The sequence below is a fragment of the Molossus molossus genome, unplaced genomic scaffold (genome assembly GCF_014108415.1).
Source record: "Molossus molossus isolate mMolMol1 unplaced genomic scaffold, mMolMol1.p scaffold_m16_p_14, whole genome shotgun sequence".
Classification (NCBI taxonomy): domain Eukaryota; kingdom Metazoa; phylum Chordata; class Mammalia; order Chiroptera; family Molossidae; genus Molossus; species Molossus molossus.
This window is the reverse complement of record NW_023425349.1, coordinates 22,936,944-22,964,473: the sequence shown is the minus strand read 5'-3', so window position 1 is coordinate 22,964,473 and position 27,530 is coordinate 22,936,944. Positions and strand designations below refer to the sequence as shown.

Sequence of the window (27,530 nt, the reverse complement as noted above, 5' to 3'; positions counted from 1 at the left end):
GCCCTGACTGGGAATTGAACCAGGGACCTCTCCGTGCATGCTCAACCACTGAGCCACACAGGCCGGGGCAATCTGAATTTTTTTGGATAGGTTACCCAAACCTAAAGAAGAGGCATTTACATAATACCCAGCTTGAAAGGAAAAGAAACCACAGTGACCACATAGTCTAAAAATAAGTCATGACTTTTCCTCTTTCAAGTCTGGCCTATCCGTAGTGGGTGCTCGTGCTAAGAAAGGCTGGAGAGGCTACTTCTCTTCCTCTGCTAAACAGGTCGTATGGCAACGTGATCCTTCTGTATGTGCGGATCAGCTACATCACTTTCCTTTGAATATGTGAAACTTGTCTCACATAAAAACCCATGTCACTGTACATAGTTTATCAAAGCATCGAACTGGTATGCCATTCAGACCAGCTATCACAGAAATCTCTCAATGTAGAAGAAGGACAAACCTTTATTGTACTTTATAAATTATGTTATATCTACAAAGTCTACCATTCCCTGGTTTTTAAGCATATCAGCGATGATTCTAAATGAACATTTTAAAAAACATGAAATGATTAAATGTTCATATTCAGTAAAAATATGTAATTTGATGTTCTTGTAACTTTAAATGCCATTTTACTTTAAAAACTAAGCATGCTTGACGCTAAAAGAAGCCATTTGAAGGGAAATATATATATATATAAACACAAACATAAATAACAGGACACAGAGAACAAAGGGAAATAAACAAAATTCCCAGGTGATGTTAAAATAAAAAGTAAAAATGATGCCTTCCTGCACACTGTACTGTGCTATTCTACATGTTGTAGAAATAATGAACTTACCCACCGTAGGAAATATTCCAAGATTAGGTAGTGATCAAGGAAAAAGATTCCATTCAAGTGCAAGGAAAGCAATTAAAAAATCAAATAACTACATTCATTTCATTATGAAATTAGTAAAATTAAATCAGACAATCACTGTGTTGCAGAAGAAATTTGTACTGCAACTAAAAAACAATTTAAACGTAATATACAATGACTTAATTTCAATAGGAAAACTAGAATGTTAATAGAAAAGAAATCTACTACGTTGTACTTTGTACAATAAACTTTACTGCTCAGATATTAAATGAAGGACAAATACCTTCATAATTTTTTGTGGAAGATATTTTACTATAAAAAAGATCAATTGGGATATGACAAGATAATTTATTTTGCATCTGAAGTTTGAAATTAAAGAACTAATAGTTACATTAAAATAATAACACATTTCCATATGTGGACAGTCTCTCACCTCGTCTTCCTTCAAACACGTCATTGATTTCTCTTAGCAACGTTGACATGTCACTAATTTGGGATTCCCATGCTTCACAAAACACATCTAGGTTTTCTTTAGCTATTTTACTAGATGGATGCAATGTCAATGTTTCAGCAGCAGAAATTATCTGAGGAAACACAACATAAACAGAGATCCTCTGGTATAATAAAACGTTCAGCAGATGATCACTGGTGAGAGTCACTCGTATACAGTTGACCCTTGAACCATGCAGGGGTTAGAGGTGCCGATCTTTGCACAGTTGAAAATCCACGCATAGCAATGTAGTTCCTGCTTCCAGGATAAGCCTTTGATACTGTTCTCTACAGGAGAGCATATCATCGTCCTCTAACACCCAACACGGTTCAGCTGGAGGGCACACACCACCACTGTCTCCAAGTCACTTTCAGAGTTTTCAACTATAAACCCAGGGGCGTGACATCTACCTCCAATACTGCAATTAGGAGTAAGTCCTTTTGGCTGACCACGGTAAATGAAACAAGAACACCTGATGAATTGTATTGTGGGGGTTTGAAAGGAAGTTCCATCCCTCACTTTTTCCCTGCCAGTGATTTGACAGGGGCAGTATTAAATGGGATGTCAATTTTTAAAAGGCTTTGAAAATTATTATAGAGAGCTCAGGAAAAAATAACTCACAATTCTCTCAAACACAAGAACTTCCATTTCTGCATATTCCCATAGATTCATTTTCTTATATAAGTACATTGTATATAATTTCAATGTTGCTAATTCTAGTTATCAGTATTCATTTAAGTCATATTATTTACCCAATTTAAGACAGTTATTTTGCTTCCAATGAAATCTGATTATAAGTAATGTTGTAACAGACATTGTTTTGTTGTTTTTAATCTCCTTAGGTCCTTAGGAATTGCTGAGTCGAAACGTGAATATTTATATGGCTTATTACATAAAGGTAGCTTACTTTTCAAACATGTTACAACAACCCTCACTGTAAACAGCTTCATTAAACCAGATGTAAACTAGGACGTCAATTCAGTGGGCCAGTCTCCAGGTTGTCAGGTGACCAGATAACCCAATGGAATGTCAGCTATGTTCTGGCAACTCTACCTAGGAAAATTCCAGTATCAGCCTTTCTCTCCGTAGATCTGGCCTGTAGTTATGCAAACCACTTTATTATCCATGCACACAATTTGTTAGGATACTCAGACAAGACTTAGTATAGAAGGAACAATCTGCTGTTGATCATACCTGTTGGCCAGTCACCTGAAATGTCTCCTCTGCATGGACGCAGGTTATTTCCAGAGGTTCCGTCCCAGATACGTGTCGCAACAATCGACAAGTCTGCAAGAAAGCATTTCTACAGCTCAACTTCCACATTCTCATTCTTCACAAGACAGTCTCATTTTATAATTCATATGGACATTAAAACCCATAAAAATAAAGTGTTGCAACAATGAGAAATTAATACTATATTGGTTACCAACTGATTCTGTAGGAACAAACAAGGTGTATTATTTTTACTTCCTATCTGATCGCTCAAGGTGGTCACACCTTGGAACCAGGCGGAGTCTTTGAAAGGATCTAGCACTGCCCACACATTTTATGTATGAAGATACTTGGCTCAGAGAAGTGACTTGCCCAAAGTCTCTGGGCTAAACTAGAACAATTACTAAAAGCTACACATTCTATCTGTCCATAAAAACCACTTTGCTTCATGGTCAGTTAATTAACACACCTTTCACTGGCGATAACACTGGATTAGGCAAGACCAACGTAATGAGTAGGGAGCCTGTATCAGCAAAAATTATTGAAAGCCTTGAGACTTAAAACAGAAAATTAGAAAAAAATATTTTTTCATCTTTTAAAAAGATTTGCTTCAGGGTTCCTATAATTAGCAAGTTTGAATACAGTCATAATATTTGGCTTACAAACAAAACAGCATCAAAACTATTTTAAAAAGGATATATCTAGACTCATTTTAAGAACGCTCCTTAGCAGTTTTCAGATATAATCAAGTAATGGACAGGAAGCGAGTCCAGTTGATCTACAGCTTGCTTCAGCCATTAGTCTTTGAGATTTGATGAGCAGGGTATATCAGATCATCTACAGACAGCTAGATGGTTGATTTGAGCATTTATATGCATGTTGCCTAAGGCATACCTTTTACATACAAGGTACACACGGGTTAAGTATATATTTTACTATCAGATCAAGCATCTGACATTCTCAATAGGTGGAAGGCTTAGAATATCAATTAACCATTGAAATTATAACAGAGTGGCAGGCAAAGCACCAGGGACACATGACAGGGACTTGGGAAGAACAGGATAGCTTCAGAGAAGGCAGATTGTACCGGATGTCTTCTCTCTGTCCCTCCATATCCACTCCCCTCTCTCAAACCTGCTTTTGTCCTGGGACACTGACCAACATGGTCTGCAGATATGTTTGGCCAATGGGACGTCCCAGCAACAGACCAGCAGGGATGAGGAGAGTAAGGGCCTTTCTGCTCATGTTCTTTCCCTGCAGGGTCACCTTGGACTGTCTCTGTGTCTAGTCCTAAAATCCCTTCTCTACGTGCCTCTCTAGAAGACTCAATGCCCTTCCAGTTTCCAGTAACCACTCACTCTCCATCGACTTGGGCTTAGAGGTGGTCCCAGCTCTATCACTAACCCCTCTTACTGCATTCCCGTGGTCTCCCCTGCACCCTGTCTATGCTATTGTAAATAGCTCCTTTATTAAACCCTCTTTAAATGACCTTAATTTAAGTGTGTCATCTCTTTCCTGCTGAGACCCCACAGATTCAGACAGAAACAAGGTCACACAGTGTATCTCCATTGCCCTACTCAAAGTCTAACCTCTCTGAGAGAATAAGGAAGAGAAGATTAAGAAGCATATTTGTGGGTTCTAGCAATTTTGGTTGCTTTGTTTTAGAAGCCAGATGGTTGTTAAGAACAGAACAGATAAACTAATACCTTTAGAATGACAAAGGAGAGAGAGAAAATGCTCACATAAGTTACCCAAAAACTATTTGCATTAACATTCTCTGATGATGGTGCGGCTATCACGAAACCACCATTTCTTGAACAAGTAAACCGATCACTCACCTCGACAAGCTGTTCTTTCTGTTCGGAAAATTTACAGGCATATTCAGCCAACCCTTCTAAATTTCCTGCTACTCCAGTACGTTTTAATGCTTTCAGAACCACGTGGTCAGCATGGTATTTTAACAGATCTGCCGCCAGCTGAGTTGCTGTACTGTGAAGCTGCAGATGTGGGGTGAGGGGTGATGACAGAAAGACAACAAACCGTGAGATTTTGTAACCGAGCGCCTCAGAATCACTTCAAACACCACAGAGCAGCAACCTCAGGGGAAGAGTCCAGCTCCTTGTGGCAGTGGTCGCAGTTGTGCAGACCTGGGCCAGGTGATGCGAGCATCCCTGAGTCCCCTGTGTCTGCAGGAATGCCGTCTGTGGGAAAGGAACTCCTCATCCTGGCAGACGAGCCTGGTCCATTGTTTGTTCTGCTGTCAATCAACTCTTTCCCGCACAGCGCCTCTTACCATAAAACATGCTTCTGCTACTCTTAAAGTTAGTGAGGAATACACAAAGTTAAAAATTGAACTGCCATTTGACCCAGTGATCCCACTTCTAGGAATATACCCTAAGAGGCCTGAAACACCAATCAGAAAGAATATATGCATCCCTATGTTCATAGCAGCACTATTTACAATCACTAAGATCTGGAAACAGCCCAAGTGTCCGTCAGTAGACGAATGGATAAAAAAGCTGTGGTACATATGCACAATGGAGTACTATGCAGCTGTAAGAAAGAAAGATCTCTTATCCTTTGAGACGACATGGAGGGACCTGGAGAGTATTATCCTAAGTAAAACAAGCCAAGCAGAGAAAGACATATATCACATGATCTCACTTATTTGTGGAATACAATGAACAAAACAAACTGATGAACAAAATAGACCCAGAGACACAGAAGTAGGGGACAGACTGACAAACCTCAGTAGAGGGGGTCAGCGGGGTGGGAGTTAAACCACAGAACTTACATGCATGTACACATAACCGATGGACATAGACAACAAAGCTGGGGATGGGGAGAATGAGGGAAAAAGGAGAAACATCTGTAACAAAAATAAATTAATAAAAATAATTTTTTAAAAAGTTAGTGAGGAATAGAGCAGGATTAATAGTATGGTATTCAAAGTATTATGAACAAAAATCAGTTGGTAGTTTGTGATCATGAGTGAGTCTTTTGAAAAGGTGTCAATGTGGGATGCAGTCAATTAGGTATTCTCCAACATTTTATTTAAATACCTGTATCATAGCAGGCACTGGATTAGAGCTTGGACCCACATGACAAGTAGGACACACCCCGTCCCTCATCCGGGTTACAGTCTATCTATGGCTGTTAACCATAGCTTTACTCTTAACACTTGGGTCATGGGAGAAATGATACATAAAAGGATAACAACCCCCAAGGTTACATTGGACTTTGGAGTGGATTTTAAACATGGCTCATTCACACTGGATATCTTTGGGTCCTATTAACTCCAAAATCTTCTCCTTATCCCGCTTAAAAAAAAAAGTGACAGGTTATTTTGGGTTCTCCAGAAAGATCACTTTTAATAACACTGTCCCCAGAAAAAAAATCTGACCTTGAATTAAGCCTATTTGAATGAAGTGTTTTTCCCCTTGGAAGTAATCCAATGTCAACTCAAATTACAGGACTTTCTACAAAATTAACAATAGGTAGTCCAAATTCATGCAATCAAGTGAGAATAATTACAGTCAGAAACAAAGACATTAAAACGCACTTTCTTTTGGAAACAAAATGCCACATGAGAATTCTAAAAGATTTTGTTTAGCCATTGGGGCCTTAGAGAATACTTAATGCCAACCCTTTATTTTACAGACGACAAAACAGATCGAGTAACTCATCCAAGATCACGTACATTTTACAAATGGATCTAGAGACAACTTATTACCAACCCTGAGGGAGGAAGGACAATGTACCAACAACCGCTTTATAGACATTATCTCCCTTAATTCTTACAAAAATCCTAGGTTGATGTTGTTATACCCATTTCAGAGGTAAGAAATCTTCTGATAGTCACATTTCTAACAATAGTTCAGTTAAAATTGAATAGGCGGGGGAAAAAATGGGTAGGTTTTTTTTTTTAAACCATATCCTTCCATGTTTAATAGGATGTTAAAATGAAGGTTTCAGTAGAGGTTGGTACCAGGTAAAATGTGAAACACCAGGTATATAATTGATAAAAGAGACATCCCAAACCCAATTTCATTCTCTTGACCCCTTAACCTACTTCAAAACTATACAAGAATCAAGAAATTAGAGATGAGGGAGAAGAGAGGTTTTCTGGAGGAGGACCTGCTTGGAGAGCCGATGGTGCTCACTGTGAGTCCACTGCAGGCACACCCACGAAGAGGGCAAGATGTGACATAGGACTTGTAGAAAGGGGAGGAGAGGGGGACAACAGGAGAGCCTCAAGTGTGCATGGGAGAGAAAGTCAGCTTTAAGCATCAACTCAGCCAAAGCATCTTACAAGGGCACCAGTCACTAAGAACGTTTGCCTCCCCACTTCCTGTCCTCTCTCCCTGGGCCACACCTGGCAAAGATCAGCAACAGAAAATACGTCCTGAGGGATGAGGGGTGTGCAAAGAGACAGGAGACGATGCTGTCCCCAAAGCCCTGGCTGGGGCTCAGGACTGGAGAACAGGAGACAAGTCCTACAATTTAAATAACAATATATTGGAGTGAACATTCTCCTTTTTGAACTGAGATTGTGTTTTATGACTTAAAGCAGAGATCGGTAAACTTCTTCTGTCAAGGGCCAGAGAGTAAATAGCTTAAGCTTTTCAGGTCACACAATCTCTATTGCAACTACCCAATGCTGCTGTTGGTGGAAAAAAACAGTAGACAAAAGCAAATGAGGGACTGTGGCCCCAAAACTTTACTTAGAAAAACAGGCAGCCTGGTTGTAGTTTGCAAACCCCTGTCTTAAAGTAACTTTCATTGACCTGAGAGTGACCAGGTAAGTCATGGGAGGACCAAGTTTTCATACTGGGAACCAAAAGAACATTTTTTTATAAATCAACTTTATTAAAGTATAATTTATATACAATGAAATGTACCAAGAGTACAGTTCGACGAGTTGTGGCAAACATACATACCTACCACCACAATCAATATTTGTATTTCTATTACCCCAAGAAGTTCTCCCGTGACCCTCTACAGTAAATGTCCCCCAAATCCTGACCCCCGGCAGCCCCTGATCTGATTTCTGTCACTATAAATTAGTTTTGACTTTTCAAGAATTTGTTCCAAATAGCTATATATCTATATCTACATCTATCTATCTTTGGATATATAGATATATTGAAATAGAGATAGAGAAGAGACAGAGATAGAGACATACACACACACCCTCCTGTTCCCAGCTCCTTATGTTCAGTGTAACATTGTGACATCCATATTGTTACCTGTATTAATATTGTTCCTTTTTTTTTTAATCCTCACCTGAGGATATTTTTCCATTTATCTTCAGATAGAGTAGGAGGGAGGGAGAGGAAGAGAGAAACATCAACGTGAGAGAGATACATCGATTGGTTGCTTCCTGCATGACCCCGACCAGGGCCGGGGACCGAACCGTGCCCTTGACCAGAATCAAACCTGTGACTCTTAGGGCCACAGGCTGATGCTCTAACCACTGAGCAAAAACAGCCAGGGCTCAATATTGTTCCTTTTTATTGCTCAATAATATTTGGTTGAGTGACACCAAAATTCACTGATCGGTTCCCATTGATGCCATCCTCGGCAGCTTCCAGGCTGGGGCCATTGTGAATAAAGCTGCCGTGAACATTTGCGTACAAGCTGTGAGACCGATGGCTCAGACAAAGCGGTGGCTTCAAAACAGCGAGGGCAAAGGAAAACTGTCACCATCATTTTCTGCACCCAGGGACACATCACTGCATTTCCTACACGCCACGCACACCATGAAAATTCGCAAAGGCTTCAAAGAGGCTAGATTTCCAACCATACTCACTTCCTTCTTCAGTTCGTCGAGGCCGTGGCTGATTGTCAGGATGCTGAGTTCCAGGTCTTCAGCGATGCTTTTTGTTCTCTTGCTTTGCTACAAATGTAAAGAAGTACATATGCAGGATTACCTCATCATTTTCAACGGGAGACGCCAATTTTACTTAACTATAAATTATAATAAAATGTTAACCTCATCTTGTGCGCTATAAGAAAAGTTGATTTTAAAAATTCACCTGTTTGTGGTTAGCATAGAAAAACAGAATGTTAAGTATTTAGTAATATTTTCCCTCTCTATATACAGGTTAATTTCTAAAATAGAATTTTCTTCAATACATTCATCATGTCTAAAAGTAAGCTATTTTATCTTATGCCTGGGATGCCCATCTCATCACTCTTGATCTAGTTAAAACTCAAACATGATTCCTCTTCAAGTCCTCACATAAATGTCTTTTTCTCAGAAAGGCCTTCTCGGCTCACACGATCTAAATCAGACCCTCCTCTGACCCACTCTGGTCTCTCTGAGCACCATCCCAGCATGCCATTCGGCGTTCCTTGTGATGAGTTTGTCTGTTTAATGTCTACGTCCCACCAGGCCTTGGTAAGCTCCATGAAGGCTGGGGCCACCTTTATTCTGTTCACCACTGGATCCACAACACCTGGCCCAGCAAATGGAAGGGAGTAAGTGTTCAGTTATTTGAATGAATAAATTACAGTTAAATGTCAGTATCCTCAAGAAGCCCTCCTGATTCCTCTCCCGAAATAGAAACCGGCCTCCAAACCCTCTCAGCACACAGCCTGTGCCTTCTCTCTGGACACTGACAAGGCTTTTTGCACTTGCCTCTCCCCTTCCCACACGTGTCCACATTGCAAAATTCTCGCAGGCGAAGATGTCATCTCCTTCATCTTTAGATGTCCGGGGCCTGGCCTATAAAAGGCACGTGGTAGCAACCGCTGAAGTCAGTGAATGAGTGGACAGCCCGGCTGGCGTGTACCACCGGAGATGCCAGTGTTGTGAAACTGTGAAAGGTGCCGACTGCGAACCGAAGTGCTGATTCCCAACACAGACAGCGTTTCCTCGCAGGAACTCTTTTCCCTGCATGTTGGGCTTAAAATTGAACACCGAAGCCATCTATATTTCAGATTAGCTATCACATAGATCATTCAAACTAAATGCAGAACACTGCTTTCACCCCTGACACCAGTCCACCCTGGGTTAATTTTCCTGCGAATGTGAGCGACGGCAAAGCTGTGATGCCAAGTACGAGAGACATCTGTGATCCGTATCTCTCTCCACTCCTACGTCAGCTCGCCAGGAAGTGCACTCTGCTGTGCCCAGCACACTCTCAGCCTCATCCACCCTTCATCTGCACTGCCCACGCTTTCGCTGAAGACTTCCAGCTTTGCTCCCTCTGTGCTATGTGTTGAAAACCATGTTCAACACCATCTCGACATGCCGAGGGCTAAGGAATACATAAAGGTGCCAGAGACATCCCAGGCCCATCTCTCAACGTTGTCGCCCACCCTCTATGAGAAACAGGGCACGTGCTTCCCTTGCTGACCTGCTCTGTCCATCTTGACCTAGAGAATCGCCCAGAGAAGCGCCGGTGTCGTAAGCTGCAGCACCACAAGCCTCTGGAAGGCTCTAAGGGTCTGCCCAGCAATCTCAGACTAGGAGCCTGTGCAAGGGTGAGGAATCTCTCATGGGCCAACTGGATCTACCCTCGTCCTCACTGCATCTAGACCTCAGTACATTCTCTAAGTCACGGGGCCTGTACACCGGCTGTCCTCAGAGTGAGAACTGGGCCCATTGGAATGGCTCCGGCGGTAAGACACAGGTCCCAAGAACCTCTAGGCAGGGTCTCCTCCTCTGCTCCTCACTCTGAAAAAGCATTCTGGGGAGGGATGTTCCCAGGGGAGTTTGGCAGAAGAGGAGGGACAACAGGGTGAATGAGTGATGGTGACGGTGGCACAGAACCCAGACAGGCCAGGATGAGAAACAGGCCTGGGGATGGTAAGTCCTGTGCGTGGGGATGGAGGGCAAGGACACTTTGGCCAAGTAGGAGGGAGACGGGCAGGAGACAGCCGTGACTCCCTCTGGACCACCTTCATGCTCCTGCTGATGGGGTTGGCTCCCACAGCTCTCAAAGTTTAGGGGGAAGCTACTAGATACAAATGACTCCGACAGAAATGAGTTCTTACGGCCTGAATCCACACGGAAGTGAACTGCTGGAGTTCCAGCCTGGCGTGAGCCGACAGGCCCAGGATGCGCTCCCTGTGCTCATGGCTGGTGTAGGCAGAGTCGGTGAAGTCCTCTGTCCGCTCCAAGATGGCTTCCAATGTGGCAGAAAGGTTTTCTTTGGACTGAAAATAAAGGTTCTCCGGAAGAGCTTCAATGTTCGCCTAAGAACAGAGAGGACACACATCCACGAGAGTCAGCGTCACCTAACCCAAACGGACTGCGACTTCTGGCAGTGCCCAGAAGACCCAAGCCGTGCCTTTCCCTGTCTGAGGGCTCAGGGGACATGCAGCCTCCAGGGGTGACTATGTTCTCCACTAACCCAGGAGGACACCTTGCTCCAGAGTCACCGATGGCCACGCAGAGCCTTGCTCCCCTCGCTGTGACCCAGCATCCCCGTCAGGTCAGTGAGGGTGAGGCGGAAAGAGCGTGGCCACGCAGAGCCTTGCTCCCGTCGCTGTGACCCAGCATCCCCGTCAGGTCAGTGAGACTGAGGCGGAAAGAGCGTGGCCACGCAGAGCCTTGCTCCCGTCGCTGTGACCCAGCATCCCCGTCAGGTCAGTGAAGGGTGAGGCGGAAAGAGCATGGCCACGCAGAGCCTTGCTCCCGCCGCTGTGACCCAGCATCCCCGCTGGGTCAGTGAGGGTGAGGCGGAAAGAGCGTGGCCACGCAGAGCCTTGCTCCCGTCGCTGTGACCCAGCATCCCCGTCGGGTCAGTGAGACTGAGGCGGAAAGAGCGTGGCCACGCAGAGCCTTGCTCCTGTCGCTGTGACCCAGCATCCCCGTCAGGTCAGGAAGACTGAGGCGGAAAGAGCGTGGCCACGCAGAGCCTTGCTCCCGTCGCTGTGACCCAGCATCCCCGTCAGGTCAGGAAGAGTGAGGCGGAAAGAGCGTGGCCACGCAGAGCCTTGCTCCCGTCGCTGTGACGCAGCGTCCCCGTCAGGTCAGTGAGGGTGAGGCGGAAAGAGCGTGGCCACGCAGAGCCTTGCTCCCGCCGCTGTGACCCAGCATCCCCGTCAGGTCAGTGAGGGTGAGGCGGAAAGAGCGTGGCCACGCAGAGCCTTGCTCCCGTCGCTGTGACCCAGCATCCCCGTCAGGTCAGTGAAGGGTGAGGCGGAAAGAGCGTGGCCACGCAGAGCCTTGCTCCCGTCGCTGTGACCCAGCATCCCCGTCAGGTCAGTGAGGGTGAGGCGGAAAGAGCGTGGCCACGCAGAGCCTTGCTCCCGTCGCTGTGACCCAGCATCCCCGTCAGGTCAGTGAAGGTGAGGCGGAAAGAGCGTGGCCACGCAGAGCCTTGCTCCCGTCGCTGTGACCCAGCATCCCCGTCAGGTCAGTGAGGGTGAGGAGGAAAGAGCGTGGCCACGCAGCAACCCGGAGCGGAAATGAGCCCACCTCCAGGTAAAGGATCTGCCTCCATTTTCTCCGAGGCAAAGTCCTAGAAAATGTCACACCCCAAAAAGAATATGTACTGAGCCCGGAGGAAGGCTGTGGAGGGTGGAGGATATGGGAAAGACTTGGAAAGGATTCAATTTCCTTAATTAATTCAGCAAAACTCAACCAGTCATCCGATTGGCCTCCCTACATGTTGTCTCAGGTACCCATGAGCACCTCCCTGACCAAAAGATCCTCTACCAGGGGGCCTGTATAATCTTTCTTAAAAGGTAAAACTTCTAATATTGCCACCTCCCTCTAATGGGCTCCTCACCACCTATTAAATCAAGCCCAGACTTCTATTGTAAAACACAAAATCCTCTAGGGTCCTGCCTTTATGTCCCTCTTTAACAGTCTGTCTCACGCCCACGTTCACTTCGGCCACCTGGTGCTTAGAGCTCCTCCACTATGTGGCAGACAGTGTCCCTCTCTCTCCGTTTTCTAAGATGCGCTATGCCTCAACCTTCTGTAACCTCGAGCCAGTGACATACATCCCAGGAACAACAGGGGCCAAGCGGCAGCAAGTCACGATGACCGGGACTTTGGTCACAACGAAGGTGCTGGCGAGAACGGCTTACATTCGTTTGGCACTCTCAAGTCCTTGCACAGTTAACCCTTCCAGGTGGCCCAGGGAAATATGAAGATTTAGGAAGATCAAGAGCCACAGGGGACTGCCTGCCTGCTGCCCCTTCTCCTTCAGCATCACGCCATCACATGTGGACAGGATTTTTTTTTTAGGCTATGAAAGAACATGGATAAAAGTGAGGTATGGCCCTGGCCGGTTTGGCTCAGCAGTTGTGCGTCGGCCTGTGGACCAGAGAGTCCTGGGTTCAGTTCCCGCTAGGGGCATGTATCACACACAAAAAAGTGAGGTATGGAGTTGACAATGAGGATCTGAGAATTTGAGAATTTGAACAGAATTACAACATCAAAATCAGCCATGCCGCCCTGGCCGGTTTGGCTCAGCGGTTAGAGCGTCGGCCTGCGGTCCGGAGAGACCCGGGTTTGGTTCCCACTAAGGGCGTGTACCTCGGTTGCAGTTTGTCCCTGGCCCTGGTTGGGTCATGTGGGTGGCAGCCACTCAATGTGTCCCTTTCACATCGATGTTTCTCTCTCTCCCTCTCCCTCCCACTCTATCTGAACAAAATATATATATAAAAAAAATGTCCTCGGGTGAGGACTAAAAAAAATTTAAAAATCAGCCATGCTGATCACTCCATTTCTGTTAAGGTTTTTTATTTTCCCTTTAGCAAGAACACAGATGTGTTTTTAAATAGGAACTGAGTAGTTATTTTTTTTTTTTTTTTTATCCTCACCAAGGATATTTTTCCATTTTTTGTACAGATAGAATGGGAGGGAGAGAGAGGAAGGGAGAGAGAGTGAGAAACCTCGACGCGAAGGGACACATCGAGCGGCCGCCACCCGCACGACCAACCAGGGCCGGGGACAAACTGCAACCGAAGTACGCGCCCCTAGCGGGAACCGAACCCGGGTCTCTCCGGACCGCAGGCCGACGCTCCAACCGCTGAGCCAAACCGGCCAGGGCAGTAGTTATTTTTTTAAAGGCCATTCATTTTTACGCTTGCAGAAGATTTGTCCACATATTCACAGGACCAATACAGTCAAAGTATTCCCTCTACAGATTATTTTCTCCACCAGAAAATAGGTAAGATGCCCAAAAGACAACCACTAGCAGTGACACTGAGTCTGTCCACAGCAGCTCTGCCCTCGGATGCCTGGGGGTGGACGGGCCAGCGGCCAGCGCGGTGGGCAGTGCCACAGGTGCAGCCCTGCCCTGAGTCAACCCGGCCAGCGATGCTGTGCCAAGGGGCCAAAGGCCTGGCTCTAACCCTACTTGTTTCTCTGATTATCCTCTGACCTTTAACAGGACATCTCCCCCCTCAGCCCTTATAAAAAGAGAATAGAAAAATAATCTCTAAGATGCCTTTCAGCAATGCCAACTCTAAGAGAACGGTCCTTTGTAGCTTTTTACCCCTCGGGAAGGAATTTAGGACAGGACAGGGACCCTATAAACAAACCCAGAGGGATGAATTGGAAAATCATACCTCTGGACTTTGGGATTAGAGAGTCCTGCTTTTAAAGAAGGATTCCATCACTTACTAGCTTTTCTCCTCAAAAAAATGTGGATATAATAGGGCCTGGCCAGGTAGCTCAGCTGGTTAGAGCACTGTCCTGATACACCAAGGTTGCAAGTTTGACCCTGGCCAGGGCACATACAAGAAGCAACCACCAAATACTTAAATAAGTGCAACAACAAATCGATGTTTCTCTCTAAAATCAACTTTTAAAATATGTTATTAAAAAGATGTGGGTATAATAATATCCACCTAAAAAGAAAGTGAGATTTAAATAATATTTATTAAGAGCACAGCCCCTAAAGATAAAGGTTCTTTGACCCCCTGTTCTACTTAGACCTTCGCACAATTAAACCTCCAAGTGGAGGATCCCAGATGGCAGCGGAGCAGGTGGAAGTTACTCTCACCTCCTCCCAGGACCTCACTGGAATTACAACCACATTACAGAACAATCGGCCTGAAAAGTCAAAGTGCAGTTAGATGAAAACAACGCCATCCCTGTGACAGCTCTGCCTGTTAGAGGTGGTAACCCTCAGGCATATTGGATCATCTCCTAGGGGTTCTCCCATCTGCTGAATCCGGGGTTGTGCTAGTTGATTTCCTAGGGCCTCCTGACTCAGACACTGTTCTCACCCAAAGGGCAGCTTCACCATCTCTCTGACTTCTGATGAGAAGTTCGCCCTAAAACGATGGACTCTGGAGTCAGATTTGCTAGTTCCAAATCCCAAAGCTGGCATGTAAATATACGTAATCCCTGTTTCTCAGTCTTCTAAATAGTCTATGGGGATAAGAACAATAGTTCTTGTGAGAATTACACATGTACATACATTCGAAGGACTCAGAACAGAGTAAGTGCTCAATAAATTTTAGCACGTATTATTGTACATTTAAAATTGTAGTTATCACAAATACTGTTACTACTATTTCCATCTCCAAACAGCAATCCTGTCACCCAGGAAACAGCAGTGACTCCAGCAGAAACGGTGTGCTGTCTGTCCTCATCCATGGATGGTACAGCACTCCTCCAAAGACTTGGTTAGGGACACACTTCTAAAGAGATGACAGGAGGCCACAGCCAAACCAGGGCCAGAGTAGCTCCTCTAACCCAAGACCAGTGTTCTTTGTACATACCACCCTAAGCCAAATGTTACTGACTACTGTCTGTACCTCTCGACACTTTTAAAAGAGAAATATCTGCTTTTGTGAAGCATCTATTCTAAAATATTACACAAAATAAAGATATTACATACAGCAATGCTCCTTTAAAGTGGAAAGAAACGAGTCAAAATATATTCTCTTTATTCTTACTTTGAATTCTTTAATTCCAGTGAAAATACCGATAGCTGCAAGGTCAGTCTCTCCGTTGGGTTTGCAGTCAGTCACGATCTCAATGACCTTGTTCAATGCCACTTTCATTCGGTCAAATACGCCGTCTTTGTTTTTATGGGCCGATTCACAGTTGGGATGCCTGAGACACGTCTTCAAAACAACGGAAGCTTTTTATTTTAAGATTTGATCCGTATCCCAACACACAAAATCTTACAGAGAACATGTCATGCTAATAAAAATGGTTCTTTACCAAAATCTCCCGGGTCCCTGGCTCACCCAGCTGCTTCTCCTCACTAAAAGTGGAAGCAGGATGAGTAAAAAGCGATAGCAAGGTTAAGTGAAAAAGGCAGAGTGCAAAACTGTATCTTTATACTTCAATAATCAGTTTACTTAAAATTTGGGGTGGGGGTAACCTATCTGTATCTTTATTATAATTAAAAATCGTTTTAAACATTGTCTTACACGTGTAAGAACTAAAAAAGAATGAGGAAAAATGAGCAGGTGATATATGACTGTGGATGTATGTTTGACTTTTAAAAAGTGATGTAAACGAAAAACCACTCAGGGGGCAGATACAAAGGGAGGCTTCTAAGTGGGCTCCAGTGAAATCTGTTTTTGTGGCTTTACTGATCTCAGCAAAGTAAATATTCTGAGCGAAAAAGGCAATTCTAAAGAAACTGTTAATGAGATGTTGACTTGTTCATTCTTGAATTGTACCAATTTGCTGGCCAAATGCTGTTTGGAATTACAAGCTCTTGATTGACAATTGTGTTTAAAGTAGGATAAGGAATTAGAGATATGAATTTACAGAATCAACAAAGGGCTGACTTAATATTCCACTGTTACTTAACAGATTCTAAGTTGCCTAGCTTGTGCCAGAAGCACATGTGCTGGCTCCCCAATGAGACTGGCAAAACCCGCAGGCAGTGACCGTGTGGGACAGGCCTCCATTCCCAGCACCTAATACACCATCTCCTGCTTAGTTGCTCAAGCAAAGCTGACTTGTAGATTAATTGCTGTTTGGAACTGGGGAAGAAAGTTAGCATTCTTGCTAAAGAATACCTGGGGTTAAACTATGAGAGCCCATATTCCAATTTATCACTTTGACCTTTTCTTAAATGTAAAATATATAAATTAGATGCACTTAATCAGGTTCTCTAATTTACAACACAGTGAAACAAAAAATGTACTTACCTTTGAAGCTGTGAGAAGCATCATTGTACACTTTTCAAGAACGGCCCTAGCTGCTGCCATTTTTGCCTTTTTCTTTTCATCTTTCAGATCCTAAAAAGGAAATAAAATCACTGAGCACACTAGGATCATGGGAACAATCAAATTTCTTGAAAAATCATTTGCTTGACAATGACAATACTCAACAATTAAGTAACATGGTTAAAAAAGTGACAGAGAGGTAAAAAACACAATAAATTTTTCTAAAACATCTCCTCTCCAATCTAGCTACACGAACGGAACAGAGCGAAATGACACAGCTCCCCAGTAAGGGCGGCAGAGCCAGGGACTGAGCCCTAGGGGGAAGCTGCCACGAGGCTCACATTCTGGTGGCCTGCCACCCCTGACATTCTCGTGCCCGTGTGGACACACCTCACTCCTAACCAGAAACAATCATCCCATGCTTTACTTAAATAAAAATGACTTATTTACTGAGCACCTGTGGGCTATTATTCCCTTCAAAATAGAAGGCAACTCGCCCTGGCTGGTTTGGCTCAGGGGTTAGAGCATCAGCCCGAGAACCACTGAGTCTCGGGTTTGATTCTGGTCAAGGGCACATACCTAGGTTGTGGTTCGTCCCCGGCCCTGGTTGGGGTCATGCAGGAGGCAACCAGTCAATGTGTCTCTCACGTTGTTTCTCTCTCTCTATCTCTCTCTCTCTCTCCCTCCCTCCCTCCTACCCTCCCTCCTAATCTATCTGAAAATAGATGGAAAAATATCCTCGGGTGAGGATTTAAAAAAATAGAAGTCAATTCTTTCAGGGACCATGTCTGATAAATGCCATCTAAGTACTTATTCATCTCAATATGAGGTTTGTTTGTCCTAAACCTAACCAACCTGCTGCTCTGAGATGTTCTTAAGATGTTTCATAGATATATCATCTTCCCCAACTAGATTATGTACTCTGAAGCAAGAAATGAATTTTAAATTTTTTTCTTTTGGTTTCCCTTCAAAGTGCCCTTGATGGAATGTGTGCTATCAAAGAAGTATCGAATATTGCTTATCAAACCTAGAACCAAATACTCTTCATATCAGTTTGGTTATGACCATCTAAATCAGAGGTCAGCATGTATTTTCAATAAAAGGCCATATATTACCATTTTTAGGCTGTCAGAACCACATGGGCTGTGTCACAATCACCTCATTCTGTCATTATAGTGTTAAAGCTGCCCCAGACAATACATACTCAAATGAACATGGCCGTGTTCCAATAAAATGCTACTTGCGGACACTGACATTTCAATTACATAACATTTTCACCTGCCACACCAGTCTTTCTTCATTTGTGAGTTGGATGACAAGCCCTTTCTTACAAATAACAAAGACCTAAAGTTTGAGAATGATTCGCCTTTTATTTGTTTTAGTAAATTATTATAGTAAATTCAAAGTTATCCCTCTAATATCAATCTCATTCACTGGCATCCCAATATAGCTTTCTTTAATAGAGAAGAAACTGCCCATGAACCAAAAGCTAATTCATGTCACAAGGTCACACCCCAAGTGCCAGTATCATCCATCACGAGTATCTATCGAAAATAAAAGTTGAGGTGACTTCTAAAATTTCTACTTTGTCTTTAACATACTGAACAGCACTTTTTGCAAAATGACCTGTGTGTCTGGCTGACAACGCATGAAGCGCGTATGCCACACACAACACGTGTAAGCCACATATGATGTCACATGTAGCTGGTGATGGCCCGGGATGGGAAAAGATGGCATCTCAATCTCTTAGACGGCTGGTCCACAGGACAAACAGAGGCCCCATAAATCCAGATGGTCCAAGAAGCACCAGGTGAAGCATCACAATCTGGTTTGTGCCAACCTTTCCAGGCCAATGCCCATCTTTTAACTCCAGCTACAACCGGAAATCCACGCCCCAGACCACCAAAGCACCTCAAGAAAAGGTCGATTATCATATATTTAACCTGCTGACAAGATAGACTCATGCACAAGTACCCCAAGAAGGAAAAGTCAGTCCTGGCTATAATATGGTCTTCCACCTTCCTAAACTTCAGAACTTACAGTCTGAATTGGGGAACAGACCTATAAAGAACTAATATCAGAGACTAGTTTGAAAACTACAGGCTTTAGAATCAGACACAACTCAGCTCAATCTCCCAGAATAGTGACCTTGTGAAAGCTTATTATCCTCTCAGGTCCAGCTTCCTCATGTGTAAAACACCAATAACAATATCTACTTTATAGGGATGTTCTGAGAATTAAATGAGATCACGGACATTAAGTACCTAACACATAGCCAACGCAAATAAATAATGGCTTGGGTTATTACTATTAATCTAATGTAGAATAATTACAGAAAAAAACAATAACAAATATATAACAAAATACTGTGAGTATATATAATTTATTTATTGGCCTGGGCCCTGGTTGAAGAGTCAAATGGAAAGTTTCACAAAAACAGAAATACTAGAGTTCAGCCTTAAAGGCAAGTCTGACCTTTCCTAGTGTGTGAGACAGGAACAAATAAGTTTATATGTACACAAAAAAACATGCATGTACTGGATGACTTTAAAGTGTGGTAAATACATACATTTTGTCTATCTCCAGTTAGATGTGCAAACTCCACCATCTCATTTCCAAATTGACTGAATATTTGGACAAACTCCTGAAAGCTATGCACTTTCTCCAGTCTTTCCATAGTTGCAAGAACCTGCAAAATAGAGAATATTTTATTATCGGGTGTAGATGCAGAAGAGACTGAGAGGTCAAGGCTGAGGAGAGAGAGGAAAAGAGAAACTTAAATTCCAGGAAAAAGTGAAGGAGTCAGAGGAGAAGACAGAAAGTGGGGCTCAGAGAGGCAGCGGCAGATTCAAAGGTGAAAATCATCGAGCGGATGACTCGTTTTCAGGATGGGGAGACTTTGGCTTACTTGAAAATTAAAAGGAAAAAGAGTAAAAGAAATGACTATAGAAAATATCCAAAAGAAGAAAGCATGTATGTAGCAAATTCTGGAGAAGGTGAGGATGGGTAGGGCTACAGTAATCCAATCTCTGGAGGACAGGAAGCGGGTGAGGATAAGAGATGGTTCATAGAAGCTTTAGGGTCTAGTCGACCAGAACTGTGAAAGCCCACCTTCTCGGGACGTGGAAGGAAGGTATGTGTGGAGGGAGGAGTGGGCAGGGAGGCTTGGAAACTTCAGGAGGAGGAAAACAGTGTGGATCAGTCAGGAACTGCCTGTGTTAAATAAACTAATGGCCAAGAAGCTTTGGGCAGCCAGGGGTGAAGAGAGACATGAACTTGTAGCAGAGGCGACAGAAAATGCCATGAGTATGCCTAACATTAGAAATAAAAGTAAATAGATGTGAAACATAGTTTCAAATACTTTTCTCTAAAATAACACTACTGGATTAGTTTTCCCCGGACCAAGATAGGTAAAGAAAACACAGATATCCTGTGTTTACTTATTTTTAATGAGGATGTGATGGATGTTTGGCGTGTTAATCTGCCCTGGCCACTCAGGAAGTCCAGGCAACTAGCACAGATAAGGCCAAAGAGGGGAAGGTTAATTTTATTCCTCTAGCACTGCCGGATCCAGTCACCTCTCCAATTTCTTTTTCTCTTTAAACTTACACCTCTGATTCATGCCACACCCATCAGGTAGCTTTTTCCTTTCAACACTACTGACGCCCTCCTCTTGGCCTAGAGAATTATCCACGGCAAGAAGTGACTGTATATCCCTTGTCTTCCCAGTGACAAGAAACACCATTATCTGAGACACTGGAAGAGTTTAAATCTATTCCCTACATTTTATAATTATTCAATAATATTTAGAGACTTTGCACAGAGAAAGTCTGTGTGGATAACTGTGGTTTCAGGTGACTGAATGTTTTCTTAAACTTATAAATTGTTACTCCCTGACTTTCTTTTTTTGTGTTAATCCTCACCCAAGGATATTATTTCCATTGATTTTTAGAGAGAGTGGAAGGGAGGAGGGTGGGGAGGGTAGAGAGAAATATCAATGGCAGAGAGAAACTTCGATTGGTTGCCTCCCACATGTGCCCTGACCAGGATTGAACCTGCAACCCATGTACATGCCCTTGACTGGGAATTGATCCCAAGACTCCAGTGTGTGGGCTGATGCTCTCACTACTGAGCCACACCCGAGAGGCTCAACTAGGTTCCTACTACATACGTTGTCATGGTGTGCAGCTTTTCTTTCCAAATTTCCAAAAGGTTTTTGTTTTGCTTTGTTTTTTAAATCCTCACCTGAGAATATTTTTTCATTTATTTTCAGACAGAGTAGGAGGGAGAGAGATAGAGAGAAACATCAATGTGACAGAGACACATCAATTGGCTGCCTCCTGCATGACCCTGATCAGGGCCAGAACCAAACTAAAACAGAAGTATATTCCCTTGACCCAAATTGAACCCAAGACTCTTTGATCGCAGGCTGATGCTTTAACCACTGAACAAATCAGCCAGGGCAAGGTTTTCACCAATAAGCCTCAATATGTACAAAATAGTGTACAAAGAAAAAGTTTAGCCAGTACACACATCATATAGGAAGTACCGGTACAGAACATCACTTTTAAGCTATAGATCATTAGAGTTAAAAACAACTGAAATAGACAAGCATTACCAAACCACCTTAAATTAACCTTTAAAAAAAACCACAAAACTTTTTTTTTTATATTTTTAAATCTTTATTGTTGAATGTATTACAGATGTTCCTCATTTTTCCCCCATTGACCCCCTCCTTCCCACTCCAGCCCCCTCCCGCCTTTTCCCACCCTATTGTCTGTGTCCATTGGTTATACATATAAGTTCTTTGGTTTATTTCTTCCCACCCCCCAACCCCTTTCCCTTTGAGGTTTGTCAGTCTAGCAATGAATTTGTGCTTCTTAATCCCTTTACCTTTTTCACCCATTCCCCCAACCCCCCCTCCCAACTGGCAACCAACAAAATGTTCTCTGTATCTATGAGAATGTTTCTGTTCTGCCTGTTCATTTTGTTTGTAGATTCCATTGTCGATAGATATGTAATCATTGACATTTTGTTTGTTCATATATTTTCTTTTTCTTCAAAAAGACCCTTCAACATTTCATATAATGACGGTTTGGTGGTGATGAACTCCTTTAACTTTTTCTTGTCTGGGAAACTCTTTATATGGCCATCAATTCTAAATGACAGCTTTGCAGGATAGAGTAATCTTGATTGTAAGTTCTTGCTTTTCATCACTCTAAATGTTTCTTGCCACTCCCTTCTGGCCTGCAAAGTTTCTTTTGAGAAATCAGCTGACAGCCTTATGGGAACTCCCTTGTAGATAACTAACTGCTTTTCTCTTGCTGCTTTGAAGATTTTCTCTTTGTCTTGAAACTTTTGCATTTTGATGATGATGTGTCTTGGTGTGGGCCTCTTAGGGTTCATCTTGTTTGGGACTCTCTGTGCTTCCTGGACTTGTATGTCTGTTTCCTTCACCATGTTAGGAAAGTTTTCTGCCATTATTATTTCAAACAGGTTTTCGATTTCTTGTTCTCGCTCTTCTCCTTCTGGCACCCCCAAGATGCGAATGTTGGCACGCTTGAAGTTGTCCCAGAGGCTCCTTACACTATCCTCATTTTTTGGAATTCTTTTTTCTTTTTGCTGTTCTGATTGGGCATTTTTTGCTTCCTTATATTCCAAATCGATGGTTTGCTTCTTGGATTTACATACTCTACTATTAAATCTGTGTAAATTATTCTTTATTTCAGTTAATGCCTCCTTCATTTCTGACTGTGCATCCATCATTTCTGACTGGTCCTTTTTTATGCTCTTGAGGCCCTCACTAAGTTCACTGAGGTTCTCACTAAGTTCATTGAGCATCCTTATAAGCAGTATTTTGAACTCAGCATCTGTTAGGTGGTTTTTCTCCATTTCGCTTAGTTCTTTTCTTGGGGTTTTGTTCTGTTCTTTCATTTGGGACCTGTTTCTTTGTCTCCTCATTTTGGCTGCCTCCCTGTGTTTGTTTCTATGTATTACTTAACACGAGGTATGGGGCTAGCTGAGACCAGATGCTGCTTGTTTGAAAGAATTTAGGAAAACCTGAAGCAGGATCCAAGACAGGCCAATCCTATGGTTAAGCAAGTGGCAACAGCTTGGGTGGGCCTGGAAGTTGGGTGGGGCGGGGCGGGGCCTCAGGCAGTCACCAGGGCGGGGCCACCAGTGTGAGCCAGGTTACTGGAGTCCCAGATATGGCGGCTGTCTGCTGCCCCAGGGAAGAGCTCACCAAAGGAACAAAGGCCTCTGACAGCACGTTTGTCCCGGAGAAAGCCCCCTCTCCAGCCCTCGCTCCAGTGCCAAACAGCTCAGTTCTTCCCTGTATGTCTCTGGCGCCCCTCGAGCTGCCTCCCCTCCGAGCTTAGAGGGAGAGCGTGCGCGGGCCCTTTAAGGAGCTGCCTGGGGCTCCAGCCGCATCAGCTTCCCTGAGCCTCAGTTTCCGCTGGTTTTTCCAGCCAGAAGTTATGGGGATTCTCTTCCTGGCACTGGAACCCTGAGCGGGGCACCTGGTGTGGGACGGGGACCCCTCAGTCGTCAGGGAGGACCTTCCCAGCCGAGGTGTCCTTCTGATTTTTATCCGCCACACGTGGGTGTGGGACCAGCCCGCGCCTCCGCCTCCACCCCTCGCGGCGCCGCCCCTCCTACCAGTCTTGATGCTGCTTTAATTCTGTAGTTGTAGGACTTCCATTCAGCTGGATTTCAGGCAGTTTTGAATGATGATTGTTCTGTAGTTTAGTTGTAACTTTTTTTTTTTTTTTTTTCTTTTTTTTTTTTTATCCTCACCCGAGGATATTTTTCCATTTTTTGTACAGATAGCATGGGAGGGAGAGAGAGGAAGGGAGAGAGAGAGAGAAACATCGACGTGAAGGGACACATCGAGTGGCTGCCACCCGCACGACCAACCAGGGCCGGGGACAAACCGCAACCGAGGTACATGCCCTTAGCGGGAACCGAACCCGGGTCTCTCCGGACCGCAGGCCGACGCTCTAACCGCTGAGCCAAACTGGCCAGGGCTAGTTGTAACTTTGATGTGGTTGTGGGAGGAGTGATACCCGTTTACCTACCCGCCATCTTGACTGGAAGTCCAAAACACAAAGCTTTTTTAACAATCCTGAAAGACCCAGTATAGAAAGAGCAGAAAGGCAAGTACCTTATTCCTCGATGTTATTATCTGCTTAATGACCACTCGGTCTGCCAGCAACAACACTTTGGTCACGGAAGAAAGAAGTAACCTTGCAGCTTTTATAACTCCTGTTTTGTCTGTGAAAATTGTGATCTGGCCCCCAGGTTCTGAGTGATTCGAGCTGCTCACATCTGTAAGTGCTGCAATCGTTTCTCCTGGCAAGAAAGGCAAGGGAGAATGTCAGTGGTGATTAGACAAAGTTTAAATTCAGACTTCTCTCTGATCTTATAGGTAATGTGCAGGGACGGGCAGAAAGTCAGCTCTGGGGTTTCTCTAACATCGATGTTTCTCCCCGCCCTCCCACTTCCACTCTCTAAAAATCAGTGGAAAAATTATCCGCGGTGAGGATTAACAAAAGAATACATGGATAAATAATACTTCCACAGAGCTGAACACACCAAACACCACAGATTCTCTCAGGTCTCTGAGCCACCAGCTATAGAAAAAGGCGGGACCTCATGAAACGTGGTCACTATGGTTTGTCTCTGTAGAGTCCAGGCACATGCTAATTTTTATTCTCATTTCTTACGTGGTGACAAGTATGCTAATAGCTCCTCAAAGGCGGGCTCCAGGCCTCACACCCCTCTCTCTCTCACATTTCAGTGGCTGATGGTGGTAGTCTCTACCCTGCCCGGTGAAAGAGTTCAATGTTTCAGATTTAGGACCTGAGCCAAGAGAAGTTCAATAGTCCTAAAAACTAATCCCAGCCTCTAACATCCCAGGCATCTGTAATAATAGGGCTCAATCACAGTACACATCTTGACTCAAAATGAGAAATAATTTGTCATAAGATCCAAAGCAATACTATTGGAATAAACAGGCTTCATTGCCAAATCCACATACCTGCTTGTTTAGCTTCAATGCAGGCAATATTTATTTCTTCTTTCAAATCCCAGTTTTCATTGGCTATTGCTTCCCCTACTTTAACAAATCTTCCAACTGCCAAGTTGACGGCTTGTCCTACACGCTGAATTGCTTGCAGAGTTTTATCAGACTTTTTGGTATTATCTTTATGATTAATAAGTGTGGTAATCTAGAAACAAAAGATAAAAGCAACTTGTTTAGCTGGACCCATGTGGTTCAGTGGATTGAGCGTTGGTCCATGGACTGAGAGGTCCTGGTTCGATTCCCAGTCAGGGCACATGCCTGGGTTTCAGTCTTGATCCCCAGTAGGGGGCGTGCAGGAGGCAGCCAGTCAATGTTTCTCTCTCACATGGATGTTTCTATGTCTCTCTCCCTTCTTCTCTCTAAAAAAAATCAATAAAAACAATTTTTTTTTTCTTAAAAAGCAACTTGTTTAAAGTTTATCTTTTAATAACTTCTTTTTCAAACTACATCACAAAGGCCAGGTACATTAAGCCTAGCACACTTGACTAGCCACAGACCAAAAGGATAGTTTAATGTTTCAACCCAGAGGCAACCAGCAAAGCTTCCTGCATCTCTCTTCAGGATAAGGTTTCCATTGATAACAATTCCAAGTGTGCAAGAGGGCAGATATCTGGGGCATACAGTTCCAGAAGCCCTCCAGATAGTTCAATAAACCTTTGAGACAGGAGAAAAAGAAAGCGAGATCATTGCATTCAAAGAATCCACAGAAAATCAAAGCACTTCAGATCTAGCTTCTTCTGCTATGATGTGAGCTGCCATGAGAAAGAGACAGCAGCTTTTAAAAATTTTATTTATTGCCCTGGCCAATTTTGCTCAGCAGTTAGAGCATTGGCCCACAGACCAGAGAGTCCCGAGTTTGGTTCCCGTCAAGGGCACGCACCTCGGTTGCAGTCTGTCCCTGGCCCCAATTGGGGTTGTGTGGGTGGCAGCCAGTCAATGTGTCTCTCTCACATCAATGTTTCTCTCTCTCTCTCTTCCTCCCTCTCCCCCTCCAGTTCTAAAAAATAATGATAATAAATAAAATTTTATTTACTGATTTTTAGAGAGAAAGAAAGGGGGGCGATAGGGAAAAAGAGAGAGAGAGGGAGAGGGACAGAGTAAGACAGAGAGACAGACAGACAGACATCGATTTGTTGCTCCACCCATCCATGCATTCATTGGTTGACTTCTGCATGTGTCCTGACCCTAGATCGAACCTGCAACTTTTATTGTATCAGGACAATTCTCTAACCAACTGAGCTACCTGGCCAGGGCTAGACAGCACTTTCACCTTGCATTCTACTCCACTGCCTCGCACAAGTTCATGGCTGGTACAAAATGGTATGTGTGCCATACATGTTTACTGAATTCAATAGATACTGAGAATGACCATTATAACCCATCTTTATGCTTCTCTGAGTTTTATTGTAGACTTAAAGTAAATGAAATACCGAGAGTCTGAACACTTGGTTCCGGGCCCTGAAATAAAATACGAAAGGTGACAGGTTAAGCTGGTTGAAACAGATAAATCTTCAAAATGTCTTACAAAATTAGCACATGAACTTTGCTGACATATAAAAATATGTAAAGAATGTTACATAAAAAAATATAGATCCCAAATAGTCCATGTCCACTGAGCATAACTTTGAAATGATTTATATAAATATATTAACAAAGACCAGATAGAGAAGAGGAAAGGAATCACTGTCTGAGCAATAATTATGTGCCAAGCACTTTAGATGTTACGGTATTGATAGCTGAGAATCAGGAAGGCCTGGTGTGAGCCTGGGCTGTCATTACTAGCTAAATGACCTAGGGCAGTGCATTTACTCTCTATATGTCTTCCTCTATAATATTGCTTTTCAAATTTTAAACATTTCCTAGATGCCTGATCCTGGGGATGCATCAGTAAACAAGTCCATTACAATCCTGCCTCCATTTGGTAAACAGTCTAGTGGAATAACAGTAATTCAATCATACAAAATATATTTGTTGCATTCCTATCATAAGCGAAATAAAATTCTAAGCAATGATGAAACAGCAATGAACAAGAAAGGCTCATGCTTTCATGGAGCTTACATTCTATGTCGGGGGAGACACAATAACCACATAAATAGGTAAACAAAAAATTTTTTAATATAAATGCTATACAAAATCCTAAAATAGAATAATGTGATAGAAAATGTGTAGCTGAGATTAGTTGATCTTCCCTCATGAGAAAATGATATTTAAGCTGAAATGTAAATGATATCAAATAGCCAGGCTGGCAAGCATCAGGGAAAAAGCTTTCTAGAGAGAAGAAATCATTGTTTTACAAAGGGGGTGGGGGACCCCTAAGGAATGAGGTAAGACCAGAAGAGGTTAAAGCATGGTGGGCCAGAGGGCAAGTGTGAAACTGTTATCCAACAGGTAGGCACGGACCAGCAGGTGCTGCAGACTGGAGGCGAGTCTGCATTTTATTGCAAGTGTGACAGAAACAAGAAAGTGAGAGGCTCTCTAGGGGTTCCACAAATTCTTCGATAGTTCGCCTTTGAAGAGGTGGCGCCTCCTGCCGGCCTCCTTGAGTGTGAGTGCACTCAGAGTGAAGCAGAAGTGCCCGCTACTCCTGAGGTCATGACGGCCCTGCAGTTTCCACCTGGCTCCCTGTCCGAGCCCATCCCCGAGGGGAAGCAGCTGCCTGGCCATGAAGACAACTGACCAGCCTGCTGCAGAGGCTGACACGGCCGGGGCCTGAGGCCTCTGGCCAACAGGCATATGAGTGGTCTAGAACCACCCAGGTGGGCCTCTCCCCAATTCCTGACACAGAA

The 27,530-nt window shown here is 43.7% G+C and overlaps 1 protein-coding gene across 1 annotated transcript in view; it reads right to left on the bottom strand.

Moving 5' to 3' along the window:
* CTNNAL1 (catenin alpha like 1) overlaps positions 1–27,530 on the bottom strand; it is a 56,422-nt gene that overhangs the window by 16,425 nt on the left and 12,467 nt on the right. Inside the window, exons 3-13 of the mRNA XM_036261740.1 lie at positions 24,700–24,889; positions 23,824–24,011; positions 19,228–19,347; positions 16,641–16,730; positions 15,426–15,596; positions 10,554–10,754; positions 9,193–9,279; positions 8,362–8,448; positions 4,388–4,546; positions 2,532–2,624; positions 1,281–1,431 (exon numbers count right to left, since the gene is read on the bottom strand). Coding sequence (XP_036117633.1) covers positions 1,281–1,431; positions 2,532–2,624; positions 4,388–4,546; positions 8,362–8,448; positions 9,193–9,279; positions 10,554–10,754; positions 15,426–15,596; positions 16,641–16,730; positions 19,228–19,347; positions 23,824–24,011; positions 24,700–24,889 — 1,537 coding nt within the window. The remainder of the gene's footprint in view (positions 1–1,280; positions 1,432–2,531; positions 2,625–4,387; positions 4,547–8,361; positions 8,449–9,192; positions 9,280–10,553; positions 10,755–15,425; positions 15,597–16,640; positions 16,731–19,227; positions 19,348–23,823; positions 24,012–24,699; positions 24,890–27,530) is intronic.